At 43.4% G+C, this 20,401-nt stretch overlaps 1 protein-coding gene across 6 annotated transcripts in view; it reads right to left on the reverse strand.

Annotated features, from left to right (window-relative positions):
• LOC121578138 (plasma membrane calcium-transporting ATPase 1) overlaps window positions 1–20,401 on the reverse strand; it is a 187,913-nt gene that overhangs the window by 23,611 nt on the left and 143,901 nt on the right. For all 6 annotated transcript variants that reach the window (XR_006002737.1, XR_006002736.1, XM_041892265.1 and 3 more), the window contains 3 exons: window positions 15,986–16,197; window positions 11,295–11,402; window positions 7,064–7,246 (listed from right to left, as the gene is read on the reverse strand). Coding sequence is in view for 4 of the 6 variants with exons in the window: in XM_041892265.1 (XP_041748199.1) it covers window positions 7,064–7,246; window positions 11,295–11,402; window positions 15,986–16,197 (503 nt within the window). In the remaining 2 variants the exon portion in view is untranslated. The remainder of the gene's footprint in view (window positions 1–7,063; window positions 7,247–11,294; window positions 11,403–15,985; window positions 16,198–20,401) is intronic.

Below are 20,401 nucleotides of genomic sequence, written 5' to 3' on the forward strand. Positions count from 1 at the left end.
TCCTTCCATCAGCAAGGGCATTGAAGATGAAACGTGGCTGGGTCTTTCAGCATGACAATGATCCCAAACACACCGCCCGGGCAACGAAGGAGTGGCTTCGTAAGAAGCATTTCAAGGTCCTGGAGTGGCCTAGCCAGTCTCCAGATGTCAACCCCATAGAAAATCTTTGGAGGGAGTTGAAAGTCCGTATTGCCCAGCGACAGCCCCAAAACATCACTGCTCTAGAAGAGATCTGCATGGAGGAATGGGCCAAAATACAAGCAACAGTGTGTGAAAACCTTGTGAAGACATACAGAAAACGTTTGACCTGTGTCATTGCCAACAAAGGGTATATAACAAAGTATTGAGAAACTTTTGTTATTGACCAAATACTTATTTTCCACCATAATTTGCAAATAAATTCATTAAAAATCCTACAATGTGATTTTCTGGATTTTTTTTCTCATTTTGTCTGTCATAGTTGACGTGTACCTATGATGAAAATTACAGGCCTCTCTCATCTTTTTAAGTGGGAGAACTTGCACAATTGGTGGCTGACTAAATACTTTTTTCCCCCCCCTGTACATACAGTCGTGGTCAAAGGTTTTGAGAATGACACAAGTATTGGTCTTCACAAAGTTTGCTGCTATAGTTTTTTTTGATTTTTTGTCCGATGTTACTATGGTATACTGAAGTATAATTACAAGCATTCCATAAGTGTCAAAGGCTTTTATTGACAATTACTTTAAGTTTATGCAAAATAGTCAATATTTGCAGTGTTGACCCTACTTTTTCAAGACCGCTGCAATCTGCCCTGGCATGTTGTCAATTAACTTCTAGGCCACATCCTGACTGATGGCAGCCCATTCTTGCATAATCAATGCTTGGAGTTTGTCAGAATTAGTGGGTTTTTGTTTGTGCACCCGCCTCTTGAGGATCGACCACAAGTTCTCAATGGGATTAAGGTCTGGGGAATTTCCTGGCAATGGCCCCAAAATGTTGATGTTTTGTTCCCCGAGCCACTTAGTTATCACTTTTGCCTTACGGCAAGGTGCTCCATCATGCTGGAAAAGGCATTGTTCGTCACCAAACTGTTCTTGGATGGTTGGGAGAAGTTGCTCTCGGAGGATGTGTTGGTACCATTCTTTATTCATGGCTGTGTTCTTAGGCAAAATTGTGAGTGAGCCCACTCCCTTGGCTGAGAAGCAACCCCACACATGAATGGTCTCAGGATGCTTTACTGTTGGCATGACACAGGACTGATGGTAGCGCTCACCTTGTCTTCTCCGGACAAGATTTTTTCCGGATGCCCCAAACAATCGGAAAGGGGATTCATCAGAGAAAATGACTTTACCCCAGTCCTCAGCAGTCCAATCCCTGTACCTTTTGCAGAATATCAGTCTGTCCCTGATGTTTTTCCTGGAGAAAAGTGGCTTCCTCGCTGCCCTTCTTGACACCAGGCCATCCTCCAAAAGTCTTCGCCTCACTGTGCGTGCAGATGCACTCACACCTGCCTGCTGCCATTCCTGAGCAAGCTCTGCACTGGTGGTGCCCGATCCCGCAGCTGAATCAACTTTAGGAGACGGTCCTGGCGCTTGCTGGACTTTCTTGGGCGCCCTGAAGCCTTCTTCACAACAATTGAACCTCTCTCCTTGAAGTTCTTGATGATCCGATAAATGGTTGATTTAGGTGCAATCTTACTAGCAGCAATATCCTTGCCTGTGAAGCCCTTTTTGTGCAAAGCAATGATGACGGCACGTGTTTCCTTGCAGGTAACCATGGTTAACAGAGGAAGAACAATGATTTCAAGCACCACCCTCCTTTTAAAGCTTCCAGTCTGTTATTCTAACTCAATCAGCATGACAGAGTGATCTCCAGCCTTGTCCTCGTCAACACCCTAACCTGTGTTAACGACAGAATCACTGACATGATGTCAGCTGGTCCTTTTGTGGCAGGGCTGAAATGCAGTGGATATGTTTTTTGGGATTAATTCATTTTCATGGCAAAGAGGGACTTTGCAATTAATTGCAATTCATCTGATCACTCTTCATAACATTCTGGAGTATATGCAAATTGCCATCATAAAAACTGAGGCAGCAGATTTTGTGAAAATTAATATTTGTGTCATTCTCAAAACTTTTGACCACGACTGTACACACACACACACATACATACACATACATACATTCATACATACATACATACATACATATACACAGTACCAGTCAAAAGTTTGGACACACCTACTCATTCAAGGGTTTTTCTTGATTTTTGCTATTTTCTACATTGTTTAATAATAGTGACGACATCAAAACTATGAAATAACACATATGGAATCATGTAATAACCCAAAAAGTGTTAAACAAATTAAAATATATTTTATATTTGAGATTCTTCAAATTTACATTTACATTTTAGTCATTTAGCAGACGCTCTTATCCAGAGCGACTTACAGTTAGTGAATGCATAAATTTTTTTATTAATTTTTTTCCTACCCCCTGTGGGAATCGAACCCACAACCCTGGCGTTACAAACGCCATGCTCTATCAACTGAGCTACATCCCTGCCGGCCATTCCCTCCCCTACCCTGGACGACGCTGGGCCAATTGCGCGCCGCCCCATGGGTCCCTTTGCCTTGATGACAGCTTTGCACACTCTTGGCATTCTCTCAACCAGCTTCATGAGAAAGTCACCTGGAATTCATTTAAATTAACAGGTGTCTTACTAAAAGTGAATTTGTGGAATTTTTTCTGTCTTAATGCGTATGAGCCAATCATTTGTGTTGTGTAAAGGTAGGGGTGGTATACAGAAGATAGCCCTATTTGGTAAAAGACCAAGTCCATTTTATGGCAAGAACAGCTCAAATAAGCAAAGAGAAATGACAGTCCATCATTACTTTAAGACATGAAGGTCAGTCAATAGGGAAAATCTCAAGAACTTTTAACGTTTTTTCAAGCGCAGTCGCAAAAACCATCAAGCACTATGATGAAACGGGCTCATGAAACGGGCTCATGAGGACCGCCACAGGAATGGAAGACCAAGTTTACCTCTGCTGCAGAGGATAAGTTCATTAGAGTTACCAGCCTCAGAAATTGCAGCCCAAATAAATGCTTCACAGAGCTCAAGTCACAGACACATCTCAACGTCAACTGTTCAGAGGGGACTATGTGAATCAGGCCTTCTTGGTCGAATTGCTACAAAGAAACCACTACTAAAGGACACCAATAAGAAGAAGAGATCTGCTTGGGCCAAGAAACACGAGCATTAGACCGGTGGAAATTTGTCCATTGGTCTGGAGTCCAAATTGGAGATTTTTGGTTTCAACCGCTGTGTCTTTGTGAGACGCGGTGTGGGTGAACGGATGATCTCTGCATGTGTAGTTCCCACTGTAAAGCACAGAGGAGGAGGTGTTATGGTGTGGGGGTGCTTTGCTGGTGACAATGTCTGTGATTTATTTAGAATTCAAGGCACACTTAACCAGCATGGCTACCACAGCATTCTGCAGCGATATGGCATCCCATCTGGTTTGGGTTTAGTGGGACTATCATTTGTTTTTAAACAGGACAGACCCAACACACCTCCAGGCTGTGTAAGGGCTATTTGACCAAGAAGGAGAGTGATGGAGTGCTGTATCAGATGACCTGGCCTCCACAATCCCCCGACCTCAACCCAACTGAGATGGTTTGGGATGAATCGGACGGCAGAGTGAAGGAAAAGCAGTCAACAAGTGCTCAGCATATGTGGGAACTCCTTCAAGGCTGTTGGAAAAGCATTCCAGGTGAAGCTGATTGAGAGAATGCCAAGAGTCTGCAAAGCTGTCATCAAGGCAAAGGGTGGCTATTTGAAGAATCTCAAATATAAAATATATTTTGATTTGTTTAACACTTTTTTGGTTACTATTTGATTCCATATGTGTTATTTCATAGTTTTCACTATTATTCTACAATGTAGAAAACAATATAAATAAAGAAAAACCCTTGAATGAGTAGGTGTGTCCAAACTTTTGACTGGTACTGTATGTGTATGTGAAATAATATATATATATATATATATATATATATATATATATATATATATATATATATATATATATATATACACACACACACACACACACACAGTGCATTCGGAAATTATTCAGACCCCTTGACTTTTTCCACATTTTGTTACCTTACAGCCTTATTTTTAAACATTCTCATCAATATACACACAGAATACCCCATAACGACACAGTGAAAACAGGTTTTTAGATATATTTGCAAATTTATTAAAAACAGAAAAACAGAAATACCTTATTTACATAAGTATACCGACCCTTTGCTATGAGTGTCAAAATTTTGCTCAGGTGTATCCTGTTTCCATTGATCATCCTTGAGATGTTTCTACTACTTGATTGGAGTCCACCTGTGGTAAATTCAATTGATTGGACATGCTTTGGAAAGGCACACACCTATATAAAGATCCCACACTTGACAGTGCATGTCAGAGCAAAAATCAAGCCATGAGGTCGAAGGAATTGTCCATAGAGCTCCAAGACAGTATTGTGTCGAGGCACAGATCTGGGGAAGGGTACCAAAACATTTCTGCAGCATTGAAGGTCCCCAAGAACACAGTGGCCTCCATCATTCTTAAATGGAAGAAGTTTGGAATCACCTAGACTCTTCTTAGAGCTGGCCGCCCGGCCAAACTGAGCAATCGGGGGAGAAGGGTCTTGGTCAGGGAGGTGACCAAGAACCTGATGGTCACTCTGACAGAGCTCCAGAGTTCCTCTGTAGAGATGGGAGAACCTTCCAGAAGGACAACCATCTCTGCAGCACTCCACCAATCAGGCCTTTATGGTAGAGTGGCCAGACGGAAGCCACTCCTCAGTAAATGCACGACAGCCTGCTTGGAGTTTGCCAAGAGGCACCTAAAGGACTCTGAACATGAGAAACAAGATGATCTGGTCTGATGTTACCAAGATTGACCTGAATGCCAAGCACGCCTGGAGGAAACCTGGCACCTTCCCTACGGTGAAGCATGGTGGTGGCAGCATCATCATACTGTGGGGATGTTTTTTAGCGGCAGGGACTGTGAGACTAGTCAGAATCGAGGGAAAGATGAACGGAGAAAAGTACAGAGAGCTCAGGACCTCAGACTGGGTCGAAGGTTCACCTTCCAACAGGACAACGACCCTAAGCACACAGCCAAGTCAACGCAGGATTTTCAATGTCCTTGAGTGGCTCAGCCAGAGCCGAGACTTGAACCTGATCTAACATGTCTGGAGAGACCTGAAAATAGCTGTGCACCGACGCTCCCCATCCAACCTGACAGAGCTTGAGAGGATCTGCAGAGAAGAATGGGAGAAACTCCCCAAATACAGGTGTGCCAAGCTTTTAGGCTGTAATCACAGCCAAAGGTGCTTCAACAATGTACTGAGTAAAGGGTCTGAATACTTATGGAAATGTGATATTTCAGTTGTTTCTTTTTTTCTTTTTATAAATGTGCAAAAATGTATAAAAACCTGTTTTTGCTTTGTCATTTTGGGGTATTGTGTGTAGATTGATGAGGGGAAAAAAACAAAAAATGTTAGAATAAGGCTGTAACATAACAAAATGTGGAAATGTCAAGGGATCTGAATACTTTCCGAATGCACTGTATATATACACAGTATACACACATACAATATATAAATCATGGGCATTCATATGGAGTTGCTAGAGACGTGACCCAGTCGTTCGTTCAATTAATTAGATATTTACGGACGCGGCCTAGTCGTTCGTTCTTTATATTCTGTTGCCATGCTCGCTGGCAATGTTCTTATCCCTTGCTTGCTAGCTAGCCAGTTAGCTACGGATAACACAGTCACGACCTCTGCAGCCAGAATAACAGCAAAATAGCTGTTTTCTATTGCCATTTGGATACATCCATAATAATAAGCTGATAATGCCAGATTTTTCCTGGCATAGCTAGAAAAGTTTGCCTTCTCGTCAGGACACTTGACTGTTAATTGCAAGGAGATCACATTGCATATAAAACACTAGGCTAGAAGCTAGCTAAATAGTTTGTTGCTAGCAAACCTGCCAATATGACAACCAAATGATAAATGTCAGTTGCTGAAAACAGCTGGTCAAACTACAAAAATGTGGGAGGATTTGACAGCTTTAGTGGCGGAGGGGACCGGAGAAATTCATGTTCATCACTCACCACGTTAGATCATCAGATGTTCCAAAAAAATATGTATCTGCAAAAACAAATCAATGCTAGCTAGCTAAGTTGTTTTCCTCATTGGACCTGTGTTTACAATGTAACTACTTTCAGTTTGTGTAGTTGTTGGTTTAACTTTCTGTAACTTTCTGTAGCAAGAACAGCATGTGTAGGTGCATATTGCGTCATGATTGCAAGGTGTCCCGAAACATTTTCCAATTAACTCAATATATTTTCCAACTGTCCTGTTATCTGGTTTTAATGTCCATTCGAGAATACCCTTCTAGTTCAATCAGAAACGAGTATTCAACAATGCTGTGGTATAAACATAAACACACATATACCAATAAAAGCCCAGTAACAGTTAGCACATCAGACATGGTAAAATAAAGATGTCCTCTTCTTCTCTTTGACAGGACCACTACACCTGGAGAACAGACAGCTCCTCACAAGAGGTAGTATCCCTCCTCTTATGGTCTTGAAGATCTTCTGTAGGTCTTCTCCTCTGTTCTCTTCTTTTTTCTGAAAAGCCTGGGGAGGGGGAGAGGAAGGGAGGGAAGGATAGAGAGAGGGAGAGGAGTACCCAATCCTCTCAACCCCATTTAGATGGACTTCTCCTCCTACAGTATACCTGTGAAACCCCTGGATGGGACTGGAAGAAAGCGAGAGCGAGAGCGAGAGCGAGAGCGAGAGCGAGAGCGAGAGCGAGAGCGAGAGCGAGAGAGCGAGAGAGAGAGAGAGAGAGAGAGAGAGAGAGAGAGAGAGAGAGAGAGAGAGAGAGAGAGAGAGAGAGAGAGAGAGAGAGAGAGAGAGAGAGAGAGAGATGGGGGAACCTGCTAAGGCGAGTGCAGGTGATGGTATTTGAGGACTCCCCGGTGCGTACCAGACTGGTGCGTACCTGAGTCTGGATGCGGTTGAGGCCCCTGAACCAGAGGACCTGTCCCCTACGGAGCTCCATCTCAGCGTGGTCGATCTCATCGTCCCCCTCATTCATCTCGTTTTCGGGGACATCCTCCTTATGGGTGCCGTGGCCAGCCTCCTTTAGGAACTTCAGGTGATGGGTGGGGATGGCGGAGATCAGCTGGAGGAGAGAGAGACACCATGAGAAGGTTTCTATAACCATATATCTTACAGTTAGCCTGGTCCCAGATCTGTTTGTGCTATTGCAAACTCAATTTCTCCATGTTAGGTGTGGCAATGAGTGACAAGGAGTTGGCATGATAGCACAAACAAACTGGCAATCAGGCTATCTTACAGCAGTACTAGCTGGTAATAATACTGTATGCTAGTTGTGGGGGACCATTGAAAACAGCTGAGAGGAGAGAGACACACCATGAGAATGTTTCTATAAACATCCATCTTTCACAGTACAGTAAGACTAGCTGTTATCTTTGGAATAATACTGTATATGCTTTCCGTGGGGGATTGTAGAGATCAGCTGGAAAGAGAGAGAGCAGCATACTATATATAATTGTACAAATACACACTACATGACCAAAGGATGTGGACACCTGCTCGTCAAACATCTCATTCCAAAATCATGGGCATTAATATGGAGTTGGTCCCCTCTTTGCTGCTATACCAGCCTCCACTCTTCTGGGAAGGCTTTCCACTAGATGTTGGAACATTGCTGCTGCAAGAGCATCAGTGAGGTCGGGCACTGATGTTGGGCGATTAGGCCTGGCTCGCAGTCTGCGTTCCAATTCATCCCAAAGGCGTTCGATGGGGTTGAGGTCAGGGCTCTATGCAGGCCAGTCAAGTTCTTCCACACCGATCTCAACAAACCATTTCTGTATGGACCTCGCTTTGTGCACGGGGGCATTTTCATGCTGAAACAGGAAAGGGCCTTCCCCAAACTGTTGCCACAAAGTTGGATGTACAGAATCGTCTACAATGTTATTGTATGCTGTAGTGTTAAGATTTCCCTTCACTGGAACTAAGGGGCCTAGCCTGAACCATGAAAAACAGCCCCATACCATTATTCCTCCTCCACCAAACTTTACAGTTGGTACTATGCATTCGGGCAGGTAGCGTTCTCCTGGCATCCGCCAAACCCAGATTCGTCTGTCGGACTGCCAGATGGTGAAGCGTGATGGCGGCAAGCTTTACACCACTCAATCTGACGCTTGGCACTGCGCATGGTGATCTTAGGCTTGTGTGCGGCTGCTCGGCCATGGAAATTTCATGAAGCTCCCGACGAACAGTTCTTATGCTGACGTTGCTTCCAGAGGCAGTTTGGAACTCGGTAGTGAGTGTTGCAACCGAGGACAGACGGTTTTTACGTGCTACACACTTCAGAACTCAGCGGTCCCGTTCTGTGAGCTTGTGTGGCCTACCACTTCGCGGCTGAGCCGTTGTTGCCCCTAGACATTTCCACTTCACAATAACAGCACTTACAGTTGACCGGGGCAGCTCTAGCAGGGCAGAAATTTGACAAACTGACTTGTTGGAAAGGTGGCATCCTATGACTGTGCCCTGTTGAAAGTCACTTAGCTCTTCAGTAAGGCCATTATATTGCCAATGTTTGTCTATGGAGATTGCATGGCTGTGCGCTCGATTTTATACACCTGTCAGCAACGGGTGTGGCTGAACTAGCCGAATCCACTAACTTGAAGGGGTGTCCACATATATACAAAGGTATGTAGACACCCCTTCAAATTAGTGGATTCAGCTATTTCAGGAACACCTGTTGTTGACAGGTACATAAAATCGAGCACACAGCCATGCAATCTCCATAGACAAACATTGGCAGTAGAATAGGGCTGACCTTTTATACCATCATAAGAAGGTTCATGTCCATTCTAGTATTCCATGTCTGCAGTATACTATTAAAGAGCTCTGACCTGAAATTAACACCTCATCTGATCTGTATGTAAAAGCTCCAGTGGTTTTTTCTCGCATCATATTTCTTGGCAGGCTATCACACGCATTAATAACTCTTCATGTGAACTTATATCGGTTCACTAACTCATAATTAAATTCATGGTTTGAAATTAATTAATTCAGTCCACGCCCTCTAGTTCTCTCAGTGATTAGTTCACCTTATCAATTCCCTTCAGGATCTGAAGTGAAAGCAGAGATCCCATTAAATGACTATAATTCTATGGTGTTGAATAGAGATACATATTCATGACTATTTCTATTGAATGGTTCTATTTAATTATGTGGTTGCCAACCAGTTTGTCCTCATGTGAATGTTTCGAAGACATGGATTGGCTGAGCAGAGAGTTGACTAAGCAGAATGCCCCAACACTGAACCCAACGGACTGAGGTTGCATCCGAAATGGCACCATATTCCTTATATAGTGCACCACATAGGGAGAGAATAGGGTGCCATTTGGGATGCAGCCTGAAACAAACTGTGGTGTCAGGAAAATGATGGAAAAACGTTCTTGCTGTACCATTCCTTGGGGTGGAGGTATAGATACTATGGTAATGTGGTGCTGTGTGTGTGTTAGGTTCTCTTGTCTGCATTTCAAACACGGTACACTTATGTAATGCTTTAGCAGTAGGTAATAGGGATCCTAATAAAATACTACATACTAAATACTTATGTAAGAAGTCATGATGACTCAAATTAATTTAGTCAAAACTGAATGATTATGCTTTCAAAGACTCCCATACACACATGCGCGCACGCACACACACACACACACACACACACACACACACCTCTGCAGTATACTATTAAAGAGCTCTGACCTGAAATTAACACCTCATCTGATCTGTATGTAAAAGCTCCAGTGGTTTTTTCTCGCATCATATTTCTTGGCAGGCTATCACATGCATTAATAACTGTTCATGTGAACTTATATCGGTTCACTAACTCATAATTACATTCATGGTTAGAAATTAATTAATTCAGTCAATGCCCTCTAGTTCGCCCAGTGATTAGTTTGCCTTATCAATTCCCTTCAGGATCTGAAGTGAATGCAAGGTCATTTCTCAGGCCCAGACTAAAGAGAGGATTGCCCACAGAGATCCTATTAAAATACTGTTATTCTATGGTATTGCGAGCATGGAGATACACACACACACATAACTATTTATATTGAATGGCTCTACTTAATTTGGTGGTTGCCAGTTTGTCCTCATGTGACTGTTTCGAAGACCTGGATTGGCTGAACAGACAGTTGCATAACCAGCATGCCCCAGCACTGAACCCAACAGACTGAGGCTGCATCCCAAATGGCACCCTATAACAAACTGTGGTGTCGGAAGAAGGATGGTAAACTCCCTTGCTGTACCATTCCTTGGGGTGGAGGTATAGATACTGATGTGTGTGTGTTATGTTCTCTTGTCTGCATTTCAAACACGGGACACTTATGTAACAAGTCATGATGACTCAAACTCATTTAGTCACCTTTGAATGGTTATGCTGTCAAAGACTCCCACACACACAAACGCACGTGCACACGCACACACCCGCACACACACTCGCTGGAGGCCATCATCCTAGATGTAATGTTATAGGTTGATACAGAGAGACAGACAGTAGCTTGTTCTACATGGTTTACAGAGATCGTTCTCTCTCTACCTCCTACCTGTACTCAGACAACTGTCTGTGTGGGGAAGCTTGTCTTTAAGGGTATGGGTACCTGTCAATACACAGTATGAGATCTCTTTCTCTATATGTATGCCTTTGAGTGTGTGTGTGTGTGTGGGCAAGTGTAGGATTTTGTGTTTGTGTGTGTGTGTGTGAGTGTGTAGGTGCTAAGGGAAAAGTGTGTGTGTCTTCCAACGTGTGTGTGCAGAGGGAGAAGTGTGTGTGCATGTGTCTTTGAACATGTGTGTGTGTGTGCGCGAGTGTAGTCGCAGAGGGAGTATCGTGCTGGGTTCTCGTCCTCTGGGGTGCAGGTAAATGTGGGCAGTGCTGCTTTTATGTGCGCCAGCGCTCATTACCACGGTGACTGTTGTGACGGTAACCATGGAACACGGCTGCTTTGTGTTCCAGAACCCGTCTAAGCATAGCAAGAGTTCACTGGCACCTACTGTACCAGCTTCTTCACACACGCACACGCACACACACCACAGCCACACACGCACACCACAGCCACGCACCCACACGCACACAAGCACGGAGCTGAAGAGATTTTAAATATGTGTGAGTGAGTGTTTGTGTGTCTTACCTGTCCCCAAAGCAGCTCTCCCACTCCGATGAACACACACCAGAGCCACTGGTCAATGGTCAGAGCCGTGCAGGAGAAGGGCTTCCCTCCAAACTGGACAATGACAATCTGAGACAGAGCCACAGAGTGAGTACCTGTAGAACCAAGCTGCCACACATCATACTAACGAAGATGGGGTTATGGCATGTCTCGACTTTCCCAGTGGCATCGGCGGCCATGGCCATCGATGCCCCCTTGTGTGGCCGTAATGCCCTCTAAAAAAATGTATGCCTTGTGGCCAAAGTGACCGTTGTTCCCTTGGGCTAAATATAATAATTATAATTCACTTCTCCTGGCAGCAAATCACCGTAGCCTACTCCGAAGCACCCCTCACTCACATGGCTCTCTCAGATATCGCAATTATTATTAGCCAATGCCCGTCACGTGATCGGGTACTTCTCACAGGGATCTCAGCTCCGAAGTAGGCTACAAGTGAAGACAGACACATCAGGGATGCAACGGCGCGAGTCCTTCTTATCGAATTATGAAGCGCATTTTGAAGATGTTAGAAGAACTGTCCACGTTTTCTTTTCACCAGCCAACAAGATGAGTAGGCCTAATGAACAGCAAAAGCACTAGCCTATCTCAATCTTTCATCCCCCATAGTACAAAAGTTGACCTTTTCTATTGGATAGATTCTTCTTCTGTGCAATAAATATTCCAAACATACTCTGGGACAGTTGTGGGACGCAATAGATCCCAAATTAATGCAACCACTGTACATCCCAAAAAAACTTTTAAAAGCAAATGAGACTGATTCAAAAGATCAGAACGTTTAGCTTAAAATGTTGATAAACTATTTCTTCACATTATAAACGCAGCAATGTGCACACGGCAGTAGGCTATAAGCGTGAACGTTCCAAAACGCAATTAAAATGAAAACACTGTTCTCAAAAGTGCATTTAGTACTGCAGTGCATCTCCTCCTCATGGACTGCACCAGATTTGCCAGTTCTTGCTGTGAGATGTTACCCCACTCTTCCACCAAGGCACCTGCAAGTTCCCGGACATTTCTGGGATCCAACAGGTCCCAGACATGCTCAATGGGATTGAGATCTGGGCTCTTTGCTGGCCATGGTAGAACACTGACATTCCTGTCTTGCAGGAAATCACGCACAGAATGAGCAGTATCGCTGGTGGCATTGTCATGCTGGAGGGTCATATCAGGATGAGCCTGCAGGAAGTGTACCACATGAGGGAGGAGGATGTCTTCCCTGTAACGCCCAGCGTTGAGATTGCCTGCAATGACAACAAGCTCAGTCCGATGATGCTGTGACACACCGCCCCAGACCATGAAGACCCTCCACCTCCAAATCGATCCCGCTCCAGAGTACAGGCCTCGGTGTAATGCTCATTCCTTTGACGATAAACACGAATCCGACGATCACCCCTGGTGAGACAAAACCGCGACTCGTCAGTGAAGAGCACTTTTTGCCAGTCCTGTCTGTTCCAGCGACGGTGGGTTTCTGCCCATAGGCGACGTTGTTGCTGGTGATGTCTGGTGAGGACCTGCCTTACAACAGGCCTACAAGCCCTCAGTCCAGCCTCTCTCAGCTTATTGCGGACAGTCTGAGCACTGATGGAGGGATTGTGCGTTCCTAGTGTAACTTGGGCAGTTGTTGTTGCCATCCTGTACCTGTCCCGCAGGTGTGATGTTCGGATGTACCGATCCTGTGCAGGTGTTGTTACACGTGGTCTGCCACTGCGAGGACGATCAGCTGTCCGTCCTGTCTCCCTGTAGTGCTGTCTTAGGCGTCTCACAGTACGGACATTGCAATTTATTGCCCTGGCCACATCTGCAGTCCTCATGCCTCCTTGCAGCATGCCTAAGGCACATTCACGCAGATGAGCAGGGACCCTGGGCATCTTTCTTTTGGTGTTTTTCAGAGTCAGTAGAAAGGCCTCTTTAGTGTCCTAAGTTTTCATAACCGTGACCTTAATTGCCTACAGTCTGTAAGCTGTTAGTATCTTAATGACCATTCCACAGGTGCATGTTCATTAATTGTTTATGGCTCATTGAACAAGCATGGGAAACTGTGTTTAAACCCTTTACAATGAAGATCTGTGAAGTTATTTGGAATTTTACTAGTTATCTTTGAAAGACAGGGTCCTGAAAAAATGGACGTTTCTTTTTTTGCTGAGTTTATATATATACAGTGGGGAAAAAAAGTATTTAGTCAGCCACCAATTGTGCAAGTTCTCCCAATTAAAGAGATGAGAGAGGCCTGTAATTTTCATCATAGGTACACGTCAACTATGACAGACAAAATGAGGGAAAAAAATCCAGAAAATCACATTGTAGGATTTTTAATGAATTTATTTGCAAATTATGGTGGAAAATAAGTATTTGGTCAATAACAAAAGTTTCTCAATACTTTGTTATATACCCTTTGTTGGCAATGACACAGGTCAAACGTTTTCTGTAAGTCTTCATAAGGTTTTCGCACACTGTTGCTGGTATTTTGGCCCATTCCTCCATGCAGATCTCCTCTAGAGCAGTGATGTTTTGGGGCTGTCGCTGGGCAACACGGACTTTCAACTCCCTCCAAAGATTTTCTATGGGGTTGAGATCTGGAGACTGGCTAGGCCACTCCAGGACCTTGAAATGCTTCTTACGAAGCCACTCCTTCGTTGCCCGGGCGGTGTGTTTGGGATCATTGTCATGCTGAAAGACCCAGCCACGTTTCATCTTCAATGCCCTTGCTGATGGAAGGAGGTTTTCACTCAAAATCTCACGATACATGGCCCCATTCATTCTTTCCTTTACACGGATCAGTCGTCCTGGTCCCTTTGCAGGAAAAACAGCCCCAAAGCATGACGTTTCCACCCCCATGCTTCACAGTAGGTATGGTGTTCTTTGGATGCAACTCAGCATTCTTTGTCCTCCAAACACGACGAGTTGAGTTTTTACCAAAAAGTTCTATTTTGGTTTCATCTGACCATATGACATTCTCCCAATCCTCTTCTGGATCATCCAAATGCACTCTAGCAAACTTCAGACGGGCCTGAAAATGTACTGGCTTAAGCAGGGGGACCCGTCTCGCACTGCAGGATTTGAGTCCCTGGCGGCGTAGTGTGTTACTGATGGTAGGCTTTGTTACTTTGGTCCCAGCTCTCTGCAGGTCATTCACTAGGTCCCCCTGTGTGATTCTGGGATTTTTGCTCACCGATCTTGTGATCATTTTGACCCCACGGGGTGAGATCTTGCGTGGAGCCCCAGATCGAGGGAGATTATCAGTGGTCTTGTATGTCTTCCATTTCCTAATAATTGCTCCCACAGTTGATTTCTTCAAACCAAGCTGCTTACCTATTGCAGATTCAGTCTTCCCAGCCTGGTGCAGGTCTACAATTTTGTTTCTGGTGTCCTTTGACAGCTCTTTGGTCTTGGCCATAGTGGAGTTTGGAGTGTGACTGTTTGAGGTTGTGGACAGGTGTCTTTTATACTGATAACAAGTTCAAACAGGTGCCATTAATACAGGTAACGAGTGGAGGACAGAGGAGCCTCTTAAAGAAGAAGTTACAGGTCTGTGAGAGCCAGAAATCTTGCTTGTTTGTAGGTGACCAAATACTTATTTTCCACCATAATTTGCAAATAAATTCATTAAAAATCCTACAATGTGATTTTCTGGATTTTTTTTCTCCCAATTTGTCTGTCATAGTTGACGTGTACCTGTGATGAAAATTACAGGCCTCTCTCATCTTTTTAAGTGGGAGAACTTGCACAATTGGTGGCTGACTAAATACTTTTTTTTCCCCACTGATATATATATATATATATATATATATATAGTGTGCAAGTATTTTTTATAGTTTACAGTTTATTCGCAGTTAGTCTGCACCTCTACACTAAATAATTTTCACTCGGTGAGCGCCAGCTCATGCTTTTTAGAAGATCTAAAGACGCAACAACAAGCATGAGAGAAATAGGCCCTACTGGTTTCAATGGCATATGAGGAAGTGTTTATAAAATAATCCCCTTAACATTCCTTTGGTTGGAACATGGTAAGACATGCCTCATAAAATGACAAACGTCCAGGTTTTAAACAACTACATTTATGGTTAAATAATTTCAAAATGTTGACTGCCTCCACTCAGATTGCAAGGTGGGTGATGTTGCAGTGCACAACAGGCACTGGCCTTTCTCTCCTATCAGAACGAACAGTGCGTTAAGTATGTAGACAGAATCAAACCTTTAGATATTAATAATGATCCAACATTATATTTGTCAAACATGACTGGCATTTAGCCTATATATATGTAATTAAAAGTCTAATTAAAGTTTGACTCCATTTTCAGGAACCTCCCTCATGTCAGCATTGGTCTGGACATGACAGACTGTAGCCAATAAGCATAGGCTATATCACTTACACTTTGACATGTAGGCTAATTATGTATATACATTAACATACACTTATGTTTTTCTTCACAGAATAGCTAGTGTTTTTCAGTTTTCAAATCAATTGAATTGTCTATTTTGGTTAATGGCCTTGGTGCCCTAGCAGATTGAGAACCTCTTGAAGGCTAAATGGCCTTGCCCATAAAATAATGTGCGTGTGTGATGTGTGTGTTCAAGTGTGTGTGTGTGAGTTTATGTCTGTGTGTGTGTGTGTATGACTGCGTGTGTGTGTGTGTCTACAGTATGTGTGTTTGTACCTGCAGGACGAAGGTTCCCAGGACCACGCTACAGAAGATGGGGTTACGGTAGATGGCCTCAAAAACGTTCCTCTCTCCGTGGATCTTCCTGGCATTGATCTCATTGAATAGCTGCATCATGACGAACACATTGAACACAATGGTGTAGTGCTCTGAGGGCGGCGAGTGGAGGGGCGCGTTACGCCCACTGTCGATGTTGAAGATGTTCTCTCCTGGGAGAGGGAGAAGAGCAAACAGGATAACAGTTATATATGATCTTAATTCACCTTTTGTTTAAGTAAACATCTCTTTAATTTAGCATAATAAAAAAATCCCTATCAAAATCCATCAGTTTAAGCTAGAGATATCTTTTTTTCTATGGGCTGTCTCTCAAGACACCATATCCGCCAATGTCGGCCTTCCGCATCTGCGGTGGAATGTGGCATAGATACAGTGTTGTTGGTCAGACCAGGAGACATCACAAAAATGTGTCTTTTCATGAAAATGTATGTAGGGTCCGAACGGTTTTAGACAACAAACAAATATGACCCCTCTATGGAAATATGAGACTCATGAACAGGGTGGTGTTCTCTGTTTTGCTCAACGTTCCCTCACAAGTGTCATGGGACTCGTCTGAAGTCGGTACAGCCGATCTGCCAACTTCTGTCTGTAGCATCTGAACGGTTTGGGCTACACATTAATATGATCCCTCTATGGAAAGACTCGACTCTCACAAACAAGATGGTATTCTCAGTTTCGCTCTACGATCCCCACAAGTGACCCGTCTGAAGGTAACCCGGTACTGGGACAAAAAATGGATGGAAGTGAATAGGGGGCGTATAGACCACATCTATACTGTCTCCACAGTGGTCCGGGCTAGAACCAACGTTGGCCTGTTTTATTGATTTTCAGAAGGCTTTCGACTGGGTGAAGAGACCTTCTTCCTTTTAGACTAATTAAAATGGGCTCAGGTCAATGACCTCAGGACTGGCTGGTTTCCAACCCCTTACGTACTCTCACCCACTTTATTTGCACTATATGTTAATGATATATATGATTTAGCCCTACAAATCAAACAAACTAAACTTGGTGTTGAAGTTGCAGATGCAGTGCATTCGGAAAGTATTCACACCCCTTGACTTTTTCCACATTTTGTTACGTTACAGCCTTACTCGAAAATAGATTTTAAAAAATAACACTACACACAAGACCCCAATAATCAATCTACACACAAGACCCCATAATGACAAAGTGAAAACTGTTTTTTTAGACTTTTTTGCAAATGTATTAAAAATAAAAAACAGAAATAACTTATTTACGTAAGTATTCAGACCCTTTGCTATGAGACTCGAAATTGAGCTTAGGTGCATCCTGTTTTTTTTATCATCCTTGAGCTGTTTCTTAAATGGAAGAAGTTTGGAACTACCAAGACTCTTCCTAGAGCAGGCCGCCCGGCCAAACGGAGCAATCGGGGGAAAAGGGCCTTGTTCAGGGGGATGACCAAGAACCCGATGGTCACTCTGACAGAGCTCCAGAGTTCCTCTGTGGAGATGGGAGAACTTCCCAGAAGGACAACCATCTCTGCAGCACTCCACCAATCAGGCCTTTATGGTAGAGTGGCCAGACGGAAGCCACTCCTCAGTAAAAGGCACATGACAGCCCGCTTGGAGTTTGACAAAAGGCACCTAAAGGACTCTCAGACCATGAGAAACAAGATTTAACTCTTTGGCCTGAATGCCAAGCGTCACATCTGGAGGAAACCTGGCACCATCCCTACGGTGAAGCATTGTGGTGGCAGCATCATGCTGTGGGGATGTTTTTCAGCGGCAGGGACTGTGAGACTAGTCAGGATCGAGGGAAAGATGAACGGAGAAAAGTACAGAGAGATCCTTGATGAAAACCTGCTCCAGAGCGCTCAGGACCTCAGACTGGGCCGAAGGTTCACCATCCAACAGGACAACGACCCTAAGCACAAGAGTGGCTTCAGGACAATTCTCTGAATGTCCTTGAGTGGCCCAGCCAGAGCCCGGACTTGAACGCGATCGAACATCTCTGGAGAGAAAATAGCTGTGCAGCGACGCTCCCCATCCAACCTGACAGAGCTTGAGAGGATCTGCAGAGAAGAATGGGAGAAACTCCCCAAATACAGGTGTGCCAAGCTTGTAGCGTCATACCCCTGAAGACTCGAGGCTGCCAAAGGTGCTTCAACAAAGTACTGAGTAAAGGGCCTGAATACTTGTGCAAATATGATATTTCAGGTGGGGTTTGTTTTATACATTTTCTAAAATTTATAAAAACCTGTTTTTGCTTCGTCATTATGGGGTAGATTTATGAGATTTTTTTTTTAATGTGTGAAGCCTGATGTCTAAACTAGACTTTCTAGATGTCTGGGTGCATGACACCAACCCAGATGTTCTGGTTATCTCAGAGACCTGGCTGAATAATTTGATTATGGATAAGGATGTTTCCATTGCGGACAACAACATTTTCAGATGTGATAGACAAAAAAGGGGGGAGGGGCGGGCATTTATGTAAAATCTAGTCTTATGGCATCATGCTCTCTTAGCATCTCTGTCCCCAAAATGTGTCTACCTCCCCCCAGCAGAGGGGTTGGTATTATTTCTGATTATTTAAAACCCTTTCTGGTATCAGAACTGGTTGTGTCAGGAGATCTAAATCTTGATTGGCTTACACATGCCTGAGATCAGTTTAAGAATATCTGTCTTGAGTTCAACTTGACTCAGCTGATAACAAAACCCACTCGGATTAATGTAAAAAAACCTAGCAAACTCCTCATTGATTGACCTTATCCTGACTAACCGTCCCCATAAGTATTTGGCTAGTGGTGTTTTTGCAAATGATATCAGCGACCACTGGCCTATTGCTTGCATTAGAGATACCAGATTGAAAAACTCTGACCCTCGTATAATTGTGAAGATAAAACATTTTTTTATCTCGCATGCCCCTTTCAAGCAACTCAGAGTCAAAAAACAAACTAATCCAAAGTACTCTCCTGTACTCTCAGACCTCTTGATAAGAAATCAAGCCTGGGTCAAGGCTAGACAAGCTGGCTCATTAGCTGATTGGCAGCTATTTAGGCAATTGAGAAAAAGGTGCACTGCCTCATTTAAACAGGCCAAATCAAACTACTTCCTTAGAGCTACGGTAGACTCTGTTAGTGATCCCTCTAAATTCTGTAAAACTGTTAATTCACTGAAGCGGGGTAATTCCTCTACTTCCCTGCCTAAGCAAGTAGTTTTAGACTCCTGTGTCATTATTTTTAAAAGTTAAGATTTGTGATGCTTATAGTCAGCATTTTATCTCAGCTTATATCTTATTTGAAAGAAATGGTGGTCATACTGGTCTTGGCCAGTCAGTTGACTGTTCTTCCCACATTCAGCCTCCAGTTGCCTCGATGGATGATCAGTCAACCTCACGTGACTTGGGAAATGGTAGTCAGGGTTTTTCTTTTTGGCAACTCACAGAAACAGACGTTATTGCTGCCTTATTAGCTATTGACACCAGGAAGTCATTAGGGGTGACAATTTGTAAATGGTATTCTTAATGTTAATCAATCTGGATTCAGACCTAAACATAGTACCACTACGGCTACCATGCTTATTGTAAATGATATTACAAATGCCTTAAATGCTAGAAAGAGCTTTTGATACTGTAGACCAAACTCGGTCCTCGGGACACCAAGGGGTGCACATTTAGTTTTTTGCCCTAACACTACACAGCCGATTCAAAATGATCAAAGCGTGATAATTAGTTGAATATTTGAATCAGCTGTGTAGTGCTAGGGCAAAAACCAAAACGTGCTCCCCTTGGGGTCCCGAGCACAGAGTTTGGAAAACCCTGCTGTAGACCATGCTATTCTGTTTAATAAACTGTCCTCAATAAGGTTCGGTACTGATGCTTGCAGATGGTTTCATAATTATCTCAATGACAGAGGTGGTCAAATCTGAGTTCCTTGAGTTACATAAAGGGTTGCCCCAAGATTCGATACTCGGCCCACTATGCTGTAAAAATGTGTAATATTAATTTGTATGCAGATGATATAGTGTTGTATTCCATTGCTCCATCGGTTGGCCAAGCCTTTTCAAATTTGAAATCACATTTTCTAGCACTGCAGTGGTCACTATTGGATCTAAAGTAAGTGCTAAAAGCAAACAAAACAAAATTGTCATTAAAAAAATATGTCACTGAGCTGGTGAAGAAGTTTAAGTTTCTTTTGCAGAAACAAAGCATGTCTGACTTTTGTTAATAGGAAGGAAATTGTCCAGGCCATTTTTATGTCTATTTTAGAATATGGGGATATTATCTATATGCATGCAGCAGCATCTACACTTAAACCACTAGATGCTGTTTTCCATTGTGCCATTAGGTTTATTACTGGTGATGGTTATAGAACTCACCATTGTGTTTGTATCAAAA

This window comes from Coregonus clupeaformis, chromosome 12 (genome assembly GCF_020615455.1).
Source record: "Coregonus clupeaformis isolate EN_2021a chromosome 12, ASM2061545v1, whole genome shotgun sequence".
Taxonomy (NCBI): Eukaryota; Metazoa; Chordata; class Actinopteri; order Salmoniformes; family Salmonidae; genus Coregonus; species Coregonus clupeaformis.